Source organism: Nicotiana tomentosiformis, chromosome 6, assembly GCF_000390325.3.
Source record: "Nicotiana tomentosiformis chromosome 6, ASM39032v3, whole genome shotgun sequence".
Lineage (NCBI taxonomy): Eukaryota > Viridiplantae > Streptophyta > Magnoliopsida > Solanales > Solanaceae > Nicotiana > Nicotiana tomentosiformis.
In genome coordinates this window covers 92,961,373-92,973,629 of record NC_090817.1, presented here as the reverse complement: position 1 = coordinate 92,973,629, position 12,257 = coordinate 92,961,373, and the positions used below count along the sequence as shown (strand labels likewise).

At 35.2% G+C, this 12,257-nt stretch overlaps 2 protein-coding genes across 2 annotated transcripts; both read right to left on the bottom strand.

Annotated features, from left to right (window-relative positions):
• Positions 1 to 230: 230 nt before the first annotated feature.
• Positions 231 to 1,331, bottom strand: LOC117278396 (uncharacterized). The gene is made up of 2 exons (XM_033657874.1): positions 312 to 1,331; positions 231 to 248 (listed from the first exon to the last, which is right to left on the bottom strand). Exons 1-2 carry the CDS (start codon positions 1,329 to 1,331, stop codon positions 231 to 233), a joined length of 1,038 nt encoding a protein of 345 aa, XP_033513765.1.
• Positions 1,332 to 8,547: 7,216 nt separating this feature from the next.
• On the bottom strand, positions 8,548 to 10,135 carry LOC104102871 (casparian strip membrane protein 2-like). Its single transcript, XM_009610712.4, has 3 exons — positions 9,669 to 10,135; positions 9,320 to 9,443; positions 8,548 to 9,005 (listed from the first exon to the last, which is right to left on the bottom strand). Exons 1-3 carry the CDS (start codon positions 9,968 to 9,970, stop codon positions 8,790 to 8,792), a joined length of 642 nt encoding a protein of 213 aa, XP_009609007.1. The 5' UTR covers positions 9,971 to 10,135; the 3' UTR covers positions 8,548 to 8,789.
• Between the last annotated feature and the right edge of the window lie 2,122 nt (positions 10,136 to 12,257).

Sequence of the window (12,257 nt, the reverse complement as noted above, 5' to 3'; positions counted from 1 at the left end):
ACTATTTTTACCACAATAAGAGCATGCATGAAGGTTTCTAGTTTTAATCAAATAGTTAAAAGGAGTGGTCGAATTTGATTTGACGGAACTATGACTAGTGGATTTTTGTAATCCATTCAATTGAAGTTGAAGTTCATTTACTTCCTCTTGAAGCATGTCGCGTTCAATTTCACACACTTCCAGCTTCAAGGTCCAATCCTTTTTTTCTCTTTGGATTTTTCTAAGTTCATTTAGAACTCTTTCAATATCTGCAAGAGCAATATTAACAAATTATTAAGTTCACAATAGTTAGGACAAGTAGGAAGACGTACCTCACTAGTTCTCTCGTCTGCCATAAGACTGAGTTCACCTAAATCCTCATTGCTATCTTCTTTTATGGCCATGAAACACATATTTGTAATTTCTTCAAGGTTAGATTCTTCTTCATCACTCCAGGCTCTAAAAGACTTCTCCTTTTGAAAGTTTCTGCTGAGTTTTGTCTTTAGTATGGGACAATCAGCTTGAATGTGCCCATGTTTTCTACATTCATAGAATATTCCATTATTTTTATCATTTTCATTATTTGTCCTTCCTCTTCTGAAGTTTGATTTCCCTCTTCTGCTGAATCTGTTCTTCCTCATCATGCTAGCCACAACTTGAGAAAGCATGACTATGTTTTCATCATGTTCTCCTTCTTTCTCTTCTTCTTCATTTTCTGGTTCAGCCACAGTTACTTTAAAGGCAACTGCTTTCTTCTTTTCTTGTTGAATTTGCCTGTCCAAGTGAGTTTTCTCAAAGGCAATTAAATCACCTCTAAGTTCATCATAGGATATTTTGTCAAGGTCTTGACATTCCAGAGCAATAACTTTGGGCTGCCACATTGTGGGTAGACTTCTAATGATTTTCCTGACCTGTTCTCTATTTTTTATTGGTCTACCAAAGGATTTTAGATCTCCAAGGATTTTGCTGAACCTGGAGAACATTTCTTCAACTAATTCTCTATCCTTCATTTGAAATAGCTCATAGTCACGAACTAGAAGATTGATCCTTGTTTCTTTTACCTTGTTGGTTCCTTTATATGTAATTTCCAATTTATCCCACATTTCCTTGGCAGTTTCACAGCTTGAAATCTTTTCATACTCTTCTCGACTGATAGCATTACACAGTAGATATTTTGCTTTGGCGTTCACAGTTATAACAATAACTTGTTCATCACTGTAATCATCCAAGTCAAGTGAATCAGTTGATACAATGATTTGATTATTTTCATCCTTCTTTGGTGGAATTGGAAGATTTTTCTTTTTGATAATACACCAAATTTTGATGTCATATGATATAGTGTATGTTTCCATGCGAACTTTTCAATGAGAAAAATATTGTCCGTTGAAGTATGGAGGTCGTACCTGAGAGGTTCCTTCTTGAAATAATGCACCGACGACTGTGTTTGATCCCATGATCTTTTTCTCACTAGTTGTTAAGCAAAGTTTGTGAGCCTTGCTCTAATACCAATTGAAAGTACAAGGGGAGAGGGGGTGAATTGTGGACTATTAAAAACTTAGGCCGGATGCTTTGATATCTACAGTCAAGAGTAGATAGGTATTAGTTTTATAAACTTGTCATCATTGAAACTTAGATATAACATATTGGGCGTAAGTATCCCTAGCCTATGTAAGTATTGTTGGGTGGGTAAGCAACAACCATAAAAAGGTTTTGATTTTTGGTAATATATGTAAGTGCCATATCCACCCATGATGATTTGGAAAGTCAGTGGTTTTGGTGAGCGGTTTGTAACAAGAGTTAACAGAGAAGTGGCATGATAAAGTGTGCCCCAAAATGATGCGATCAGGTAGTGTGGGGTAAGTAGGGAGGTAATACTGATTTATTCGTTGGATTAGAGATGTAAGCAATTCCATGGACAGTGTGTGGTTAGAGCCTCCAAGAGTATTGAGGGCATTTGTGATAGACATGTGTTGTTTCGTGTAGGGTAATAGACCTTGTATGAGGCTACGAATGTTAAGGCTAGGAGCTAACCAATTATCATACCAAAAGTTGACACGTGTTCCTCGTGTGACTTGCAAAGTGTATTTCGTAGGTTTTGATGTAAAAAGAGAAAATCCTAAATATTTTTCAAAGTGTATTCCTTCCACCATATTAAAAGAATTTAGGATAAAAGATTTGTCAATTTGTGAACAATTTTTGGAAAAGAATATTTTTGATTTCGCAAAATTTATTTTTGGCCTGATAACTTGGTAAATTAATCGAGATGGTCAATAATGGTATGACAACTATCATTAGTTATTTTGGAGGCCAAAATTATGTCATCCGCGAAGAAAAGGTGAGAATTTTGTTGAGCTCTTTTATGTAAGGTGATTGAGTGCCAAAGGTTGTGATCTACTACAATATTAATATTACGCGATAACATTTTCATGTAAAGTACAAAGAGATAAGAGGATAAAGGATCCCCTTACCTAATACCTCTAGTGGGTGTGAAGAAAGAGGTGGGAGTACCATTAAAAATGATGGATGTAGTGGTTGTTGCTATGCATGAGATAATTAAAGTTATTATGGACCGAGAAAATTTAAAGTAAGTTAGGGTTCTGCATATAAAATCCCATTCTAAACGGTCAAAAGCTTTTTCAAGATCTATTTTCAGAACCATATTCGAGCATTTTAATTTAGAAGTTCTAAAGTTATAAAGTATTTCTTGTACTATAATAGCATTGTCTGAAACTCTACGATTTTTTTGGAAAGCAGATTGTGATGGGTGAATTATCTTATCAAGGATAGGTTTTATGCGATTAACTATAATTTTGGTTATGACCTTGTAAATGGTGTTACATAAACTTATGGGTCGAAAGTGAGCTGGTGTGGATGGACTTTGCATTTTCGGAATTAAGCATATAAATATTTGATTCAATGCTGGAGGAATGTGTCCAGATAGGAAGATATTTTTGCAAAAAGGAATAACTGAATCTTTAAGTTGGGGCCAGAATTTTTGAAAAAATAATAGGTGAAGGCCATCAGGTCCCAGAGATTTATGAGGATGGAAAGAATATACGGTGCTAGTGATATCTTCATCCGTTATGGGCTCTAAAAGATTGCTTATAGAAGCGTCATTGATAGTATTTAAATTGGAGAAAGAGTGATTTTTATTAGAAAAAATATGGCTCGTGTGGTATAGATCTTTGTAAAAATTTATAATTAGATGTTGTAATTGGTTATTGTCATAAATACAATTACTATTAAGATCTTTAAGAGCAGTAATCCAATTACGCCGACGTCGTTTAAGAGCCGTTAAATGAAAAAATATCGTATTTTCATTGCTCTCATTTAACCAAGCTACACGAGATTTTAATTTTCAAAAATCCTCTTCCAGTTTTAAGATGTGGTTAAATTGAGAGATGAAATCTTTTTCTAAAGTTTGTAAAAAAGTACTCGTTGGATAGTTGGTGAAACTTTGGATACCCACTAGTCGTGCCCTAAGTTGATTTTTTTGCTTAAAAATATTGCCAAATGTGTCCCTATTCCAATTTTTGGCTAAGGCAGTAAAATGTTCAATACCTTCCAAATAATGTGGGCACGTCTGTCACACATGTTGTATAAGTTTAGGGAAATCTTGGTGGGTAAGCCACATTGATTCAAATCTAAAAGTAAATTTTCTAGGAGGAGTATGTGTGTGCATAGCGAACATGAGTGGACAGTGATCAGAGTGCGTCCTTGGTAAATGATGAACTTGAGCTTCAGGATATAATTTTAGCCATTCATAATTAGCTACTATTCTATCCAGTCGTTTTAAAATCATTCCACCGCGTCTACGTTTATTCGTCCAGGTGTACTTACTTCCCATATAACCCAAATCAAATAGATTATAGTAATTGAATCAATTTAATAAGGAGTCGGCTCTATTATTATTAATGGGGCATCCTCTAAATTTTTCATTGGAGGAGAGAATATCATTGAAGTCTCCTCCCACAACCCAAGGCCCTTTATAATTATCTGCAACATGCATTAGGTTTTGCCATAGAAGTTTTCTATAATTTAATATAGGACTTGCATACATAGCTGGCAACATGAAAGAATAGTCGTGGTGACATATATGGACCATGTAGTGTATTTCTTGATTGGTTACTACAACTTCAGAAACTGTAATAATTGAAGCATTCCATAATATTAAGATCCTTCCTACCTATCTCTCAGCAGGTGCTTGGGACAAATTAGAGAAATAAAAATCATCCCTGAGGAATTCATGGTCCTGTAGGTGAGTTTCAAGGAGCACCACTAGTGGCGGCATGTAGTAGTTTAACATGGAGCAAAACTTTCTACGAAAATCAGGAGACTGTGCACCCCTACAGTTCCAAATAACAAAATTCATAGAGTTAGTACGTAGGGGTAGTGGTTGTGTGACTTGCACCACTGTGTCCAATGGTTGGCCTTCCTCGCTGTGAGTCTGCATGGTCTCCCTCAAAGTTGGGGTGATGACCATGACAAATTTCCTTTCCTCTGGATTCGTTGTTGGTCGTAGTTTGATCAAGCACTTGGTCACCTTCGGTGGGCAGTTGAGTAGTATCTTTTTTTTGTATTGCTCCTTTAGGACGGAGATATGGCAGCCCCCTAATCATATTGGCTTCGTTCTTGTTTCCCTCATCTCCTCCATGACAACTACGATTTCTTAAGGAGTTAGAACTTCTTGTTCGTTTGGAGTTGGTGGTTGTGGGTTCATGGAGCTGTTTATTGGAGCAAGAGGTTCGAATGGGCTCATTGGGGACATAGGTGGATATGGATGAGGCATTTGTATTGCTTTGTGAATCCAAGGAATATGAGAATGTGTGGGTGGGTAAAAAGGTAGGTATGCATATGTTTGATTCTGTGAGTTGTTATAGGATTGGCTCATAGGGTTCTACATGCATGACATCCCCCAAGTTTGGGTGTGTGGCATCTGTGTGGTTGTCCAGTGATACTGGCCATATAGAGCCATTACAGCTGTCATTCCCTTGATGACAATTTGTGCCAAGTCTAGAGGATTTTGGAGTCGGATTATCACCTCTTGATTGTTCACTACCATGGTAAACGCTAATGCATGGTTCTGGAGCCCTAGTTTGAGCCATGATTGTGGTGGGTTGTAAGGGTGTGATGCTTGAGAAGTGTAGATCACTGGGTAAGTTAGTGGTGGTGGTTTTTGGTGTTGCATGGTTATGGGTGTGAGGTAGTAGAGATTGAGAGGGCGGAAAGGCAGTAGCGATGGGCGCTATTGGTTTGTTCTGAGGGGAAAGATGGGGGTGTTGTGGCTCTACATGTGTATTGTGGGGGAGTTTTGAAGTATCAGTTATTGGATTTGGTGTGTGAGTAGAAGCGAGTAATGATTATTGATCAGGGTTAATAGTTGAAGGAGAGGGTGAGAGGGGCGGTGATGAGGTAACGTAAGACACAGGGTAGGGGTCTATGCTTTGGTGAGATGGGCTATCGCAGGTGGACAAAGGTTTGTGAATGGTAGATGGGGGTGGTGTAGGTAACGTGGCATCTATTGACAATTGAGTAGTGTCCATTAGGTCACTATTCATTTGTGAAATGTGTGTAGGTAAGGTGTATGCTAGGTTTTTGACCGCATGGGTCGGTGTAGTGGCGTTGAAGATTCAGAGTAGTGGCTTGGGTTGGTGGATGTTGGGCTTGATTAGTAGGCTGTGGGTCTGGTATTGAAGGGTCGTTACTATCAAGTTGATTTAGTAAATTAAAAGAATTAATTAACTTAACATCCTTAGTGTTAGTTTGTGAAACAATTAATCCATGGTTAGTAGGGATTAAAGATTGAGAAATGTGTGGCGTACCTGACTGTGTTGTTGATGTTGAGGATGAACTCGTTGGCTTTTTATCTTGTCGCTAAAATGTGTATCTGCGTGTAGGTTGTGCGACAATGGCCCCTTTAAGCTTGTGTGGGTGCCTTCGTGGGAAAACTATTATTTTTCATTATGTTGGAGATTCGTTGTGAGGCTCCTTGTCAATGAGAGATGTTGTATGTGGGTATTGGGCTGGTGTTGAATTGGTGGTTAAGAAAATGTGAGGGCAGTGTTTTGATGTATGACCCACTTGTCCACATGTTATACAGAGCATGTTAAGCTCTACGTAGAGTATTTGTTGCCTATGGGTGCCAATAAACACATGCGATTGTAGTGGCTTTTCGAGGGGTACTTCAATGCAAATACGTGCATAACGTCCACGAGAGGTAGATGATGTACATGTATCAACCTTTAGAAGTCTCCTAATTTTGTTCCCCACTTTCTGAAAAATGGAGAGGTCATAGAATTCTATTGGTAATTCCGAAAATCGACTCCATATGGCTGTGTATGTGAGCTTGGTATTTGATGCTAGAAATTTTGGTTCCCATCGACGAACTGAGAGAAAGTGGTTTAACACAAATCAAGGTCCGTCATGGAGAGCTTTGTTCATATTTTCTTCATTTTGATATTTGATCAAGAAAAATTCATTTCCTAGGTCTATTAGGGAGAGAGATTCTGAGGGTTTTCATAGTTCTTGTAATTTTTGCTTGAGAGTAAGATGTCCTACTTTGCATCCAAAGACCTTGACTATTATGGAATATTTCCATGGAGAGTAAATTCTTGCTTTGTTAGAGCTTGTTAGTGGAATCAAATTTTCTGGCGTGGGGTCTATCTCCTCATCGGACATGTCAATGTTTGATAAGGTGGTTGTAATAGCAGGTAAGGACAGAACATTTTTGTGTAATAAGGTATCTGCATAGGATATTGGTTGGCTGTGGGTGAGTGGTACATCTACGTTCATGGATTGTAGTTCTCGGGGTTCGCTATTGGACATTTGTGCATTGGTTGCCATGGTGGTGGAGAGTGTTGTGAAACCTAGTGAGAAGGAGGAGCTTCTCTCTCTAACCCATTTTTTTTAAAACTCATGTTAATTTCACTAGAAGATAAAGTACCTTGATTGACTTTCCAAATTTCACAATGATATTTTCAGTTAATTAGAAGCTTAGTGTTAGAGAGCTGGCACATTCTTCTTCTTGTTCGATAAGGTTAATAAAATGCTTACATCATTAGTATATTTATCAAACTATATAAACTTATTATGATTAGATGAAAGATTAACACGAATAATTTATTAACTAAATTGACTTCACCAATCACCATATAAATAAATAAAAAACTCATGATTTTTGTAAGATACTGTGTGGAAAAGAGAAAGAAAGAAGATTTTTAAAGTTTTACGTGAGATACTAAGATGAGATTGAACTTAAAATAATGTCATTCCTCACTTAAGAAATGGAGGATATGAAAGGAAGAAACGATCTCATGTGGCCATTTACAATCTATCTTCTATCTATATATAACAGGAGAGGCAAAAATACCACAATAAGCCAAGTGGCAACATAATAAAAAGTCACTTCGCAATTTTAGGATAAAATTAGTTAACTTGGGTTAAATTTTAATAAAATTAAATTATGCATTATTTATCATTAATAATTAGTTATTCTTTTTGAATTTGAATTTAAGAAGAAAAGTCTAATTTGAATTTGAAATAATTACAAGCAACATAGTAAAAAATATAAAAATTAAAACTTTATATCGAAAATAAAATAGAAGAAAAGTCTAATTGCTTATTCCATATAACGTAGAAAAAAATTCTAAAAAAATTGACACATTTTATACAAAATAATAAAAAAACATATATTTTGGACGAAGTAAAAGATGTAAAAATAAAACTTTATATTAAAAATAAAATAGAAGAAAAGTCTAATTGTTTATTCCATTTAATGTAGAGAAAAAATAGTCAAAATATTGATACATTTTATACAAAATAACAATAAATATATATATATATATATATATATTGGACGAAAAAAGAAATCTATATTATTTATGTTATATTAAAGGAGACATCTATATATTATATATTATATTATCTATACATAATAAAAGGATAGGCAAAGACATCATATTAAACCAAGTGACAACATAATAAAAAGCCACTTAGCAATTTTAGGACAAAAAAATATTTATTCATAAGATTAAGCCAAATATCAAGATACTACAAAATATTCTCCGAGTATAAATACTAGTTTGAATAAAAGAAAATAATCATTCCAAATCTCTTGTATGTTATTTTTAGATTTTTAAGTGTAAAAACGAAGATCTCTGGTAAAAAAGACAAATAACTAAAAATAAATTTGTAGGAAACCAAATAGACTACAAAACCAATTCTAAAAATTAAAAAATTTAACCTCGTGAGTTTAGCCGTGTCAGATCCCATAGGTTGGTAAAGCCAATTAGGTATGATCTCTGTTACATTGTTATAAGATAAACCAAGTATGAGGAAACAAAAAGATTTTGAATTGCCATGGCTTCTGTGATTTCGTTATGCTCAAAACTTCTCAACTTTCTACTAATCAGACTGTGACAGTATATATTTCCTGTGCTTATAGACTTGTAGATCATCCATCTAATCATCTTCAATTTGGTTCCAATGCACCAGAGATAATTCCAACTTCTTACTTTTCATTTTTCTTTCTTTTTTGGTTAAAATAAGTTGGAGAGACACACTGCAATCTAGATTTGAATTTTTCTGTTTGGTACCCTCATTAACCGTATTAGAGAAGTCAGTGAATAAGCAAATTGACGTCCAAAGAGTCAAAAACAGATGTATGCATGCAACTTCATCATTACAACAAATCAAAATGAAAGACAAACCAAATCCAAATATTTGGGAAAGTGAGCAGCACAACATAACATAAGATAAGATAATAATACAGTTCATAAACAACAGTGGCGACTCCAAATGTCCATTTGTTTTTAGTGTCTTCGGAGAGACAGGGCAGAGAAAATGACAAGGAAGATGAAGATGACTGCTGCAATGAAGGAAGCCACCACCGCGCCGCTCACTTGCTGGCAGAAATCGCCGAACTGCTGGCATATCGCCTGCCATTGCGTGGTGGAATTGCCGTTGTGTGCTAAGTACACTATGGCAGCTGCCGCAGCTGCTCCAGCCGTGGTAAATGCCACCATTACCTACACCGTTTTTTTCAATCATAACGTTATATCTTTTGTGAAAATGACAATTAACCAATTCATCATGTTTCCCCCTTATTTTCCAAATGGATAGTACTGGTTAGCACTTAGCAGGATTTTCATAGTAGTATTAGATTTATGTTGTGATAACTATAACTCAAATATTTACGTTCTTCTCTAATGTTATTTTTCTTCTAGTACGCCTCAATGTTAAGAGCACCTGAACAGGACAAGTCTCTCAATTTATCTATTACCTGTTACTAATCAAAAGCTGTCTAAAATACGTTAAAGAAAAGTCTGTTTATTCTGCTTACAGTGTCAAGAATTAACAGAACAAGTCTAGCGCCAACAAGATGTGGTCGAACAATGCAAACAATGGAGAAAGGTAGGGAGAGGACAAGGTATCCACTTGCAATTGCATTTGCCACCACAAAATACCTGAAAATCAATCATATATAACAGTTTCATCAACTCAGAAATCCCACATCAGAAATTAGTAGAAAAGAGAAAAACTGACTATAACTAATTATTGGGCAAATTTAAGCAAATTAAATACTAGTGTAGTGTTGAAGACATATTTAGTAAATAAAAGTGTGTTTTTTAGCGGTCAAAATATTTAGATGAGAGTATACTGAGATGGTCACACAATTCAATAATACGTACGAGAAAGCAGGGAGATCATCATAGCTAGCTTCGAACTGAAAGAACTGAGTGAAAAGAGGAAGAGTTTCATCAGTAGTTCCCATGGTAGTTGCTGCAGCCAGAGCAGCCACAAGGCCACAAAGTCGCAGAATAAAGTCGAATATCGCAACCCCTCGTCGCCATCCTCCCTTCTGATTATGAGGAATAGCTTTTGTTGTAGCTACAATGGTGGCTGCAGGTGCAGCAGCAGTTGATTTTCCTTTGTTGGACTCTGTTTCAGATATGTTAATGGCTGTTTCATGGCTTTTGGATTTTGAATCCATTATACTAATTAATATATGCAGTGTGAGATATTTGAGAGAGGTTCTTTAACAGAAGTTATAAGAGCTTTTGTGCGTTATAAAAGAAATAAGACAAAGGGTTGGAATTATACAGAGAAGGGGCGATGTATGTAAGATTTGAGAATGGTTTTTTGATAGAAGAGAAGTTACAGCTATTTGCGTTATGAATGAACTATGAGGAGGGCTGAAATATATACTCCATATATCAGTGTAGAGGGGTTGGGGTTTTGTGGGGGGTGGGGTGGGGTGGGGGGGAGATGGATTAGTTTGGATGAAATTGTTGAGAATACTTTTTCCTTAAAAAAAAAACAGAATATATGGAGTTGTTACAACTCGAACTCTTCATCTTGTGAAATTTTCAAGTACGTTTCTTGATTGAATATGAAAAGCAAAACCTAATTCAATTTTAAACAGAGAAAATACATATAAAAGTACTAGTGTGAAAACTTATGAGGATTTTTCAAAAGTTTGAGATTAAATTTCTTTAAGGTCTTTTCATAATTTGCAGCTGGCCAACAGGCCAAGTGTAAATTGTCAAGTGTTAGTACCTGTTGGGAAGTACCTTGACAATTATGGATGTCAAAGTGATATTAAAGAGAGATAACCAGAAAAGGTATAAAAATATGGTATGGAATAATATCAAGTTAATGTAAAATACAAAATTAGCTACAAATGGAATAAGATGAGTATTTTGCCAAAAGTACATCCTATCCATTCCTTCCTTTAGGTCAAAAGTACTTTATTTTTTAGGAGGTATTTTGCCAAACTTTTAGTATAAGAAAAAGCGCTTTTAAGAAATAGTTTCTCTCTAGAATTACTTTTTTGAAAAATACTTTTTGAGAAAATACATTTAAAAGTATTTTTTAAAAGTTTGTCAAATATTAATTACTGCTCAAAAGTGCTTTTCAAATTGATTAGCCAAATACACATTGTTTCTCACTAAAATTATTTTTTTTGAAAAATACTTTTGAAAAAAAAAATTCTCAAAATAAGCTATAGCCTATTTGATCAAGTTTCTTTTTAGCCAAAAGTGCATTTTTGATCAAAAGTGCTTTTTCCAACATTAAGATGTTTGGCCAAGTTTTTAGAAAGAGAAAAAATATTTTTTAGTAGAAACAGAAACAATTTTTTTAGAAACAACATAACTTCTTCTTAAAAGCACTTTTTGAAACGCTTAGCCAAACACCTAGAAATACTTTTAAAAGGTTGGCCAAATGCTAATTGCTGCTCAAAAATATTTTCAAATTAATTAGCCAAACACAAACGTCTTCTCGTATATTTTTAATAACTTTACCATGGAAAGGATGCTAAATATTTTCAATTGGTAGATGCTACATTATAGGAGTACATCCTATCCATTCCTTCCTTTAAATTACATATACACATAACACATTCTCAAAATATCTGATGGAGCAGCTCTTTTCGCTGGTGCCTGGCCTTAGGCGTCTGGGGTTGAGGCTTTTGGAGCAGTTCATAAACCAACCTTTATTAGAGAACTTGACTTGCACAACCCACTCCATTATAATAAAAGAACATTATTTTAAGTTTACTAATAGTTCATTTGTTGGTGTGAAGGCATATTGCTTCCCAGTTGTTTGTCAATGATTAATGAAACTTATACTTTTCCTGTTTATTATTGTTATAAGTAGTAAAGATATCATCCAGTTAATTCATTGTGTTTGGAAACTATAGCGATTAGCTAGTCCTTCCAATTAAATGCAGACTTGGTGTCACATGTTGCCTCTGACCTTTTGTCCTATATACTTTCATATCTGAAATGCAGCATTGATCGATAACTTGGCTATACAACCAGATTGATTGATAACTTGGCCATACAAAAATGCAGTTTATCTGAAGGCATGATCGCTTTTTTGAAAAATAGTGTCGTGGTGATGTATGAGTTAAGCTTGCACACACCTCGACTATTTCGTTAGGTACTTGCTATATCCATTCAACAGTGGTTATACCCTAGTTTCTTTTCTACAGGCTTTAATGAAGTTTCAATTTTTGTCTTGTGATAAATTTTAGACCAAAATATTTTCTGACAGGATATTGGGTTTGTGTACTAGTCCGAGTTTGACCGATAGTGATTACGATGCCATTTTCCTAGCAAGATGTCTTGTATAAAGTCATATCAGCACGAAAATCAATCTTTTATCACATAGGAGTATATTGAATCTTGATACGTAGGGAATATTAGCTTCCATTTCTTGTTTCACTTTTCCAGTAGACTTTTGACAAGAGTGAAATCCACCAAGTCAGAGACCTC

Bases quoted from the DNA above. Each gene is read 5' to 3' on its own strand.
- LOC104102871 (XM_009610712.4), bottom strand. From the start codon at position 9,970: ATGGATTCAAAATCCAAAAGCCATGAAACAGCCATTAACATATCTGAA. The intron at 9,444-9,668 runs GTACGTATTATT...ATTGATTTTCAG, and splicing joins GATGATCTCCCTGCTTTCTC to GTATTTTGTGGTGGCAAATG. The intron at 9,006-9,319 runs GTAAGCAGAATA...AAAACGGTGTAG, and splicing joins TTCTGTTAATTCTTGACACT to GTAATGGTGGCATTTACCAC.
- LOC117278396 (XM_033657874.1), bottom strand. From the start codon at position 1,331: ATGGAAACATACACTATATCATATGACATCAAAATTTGGTGTATTATC.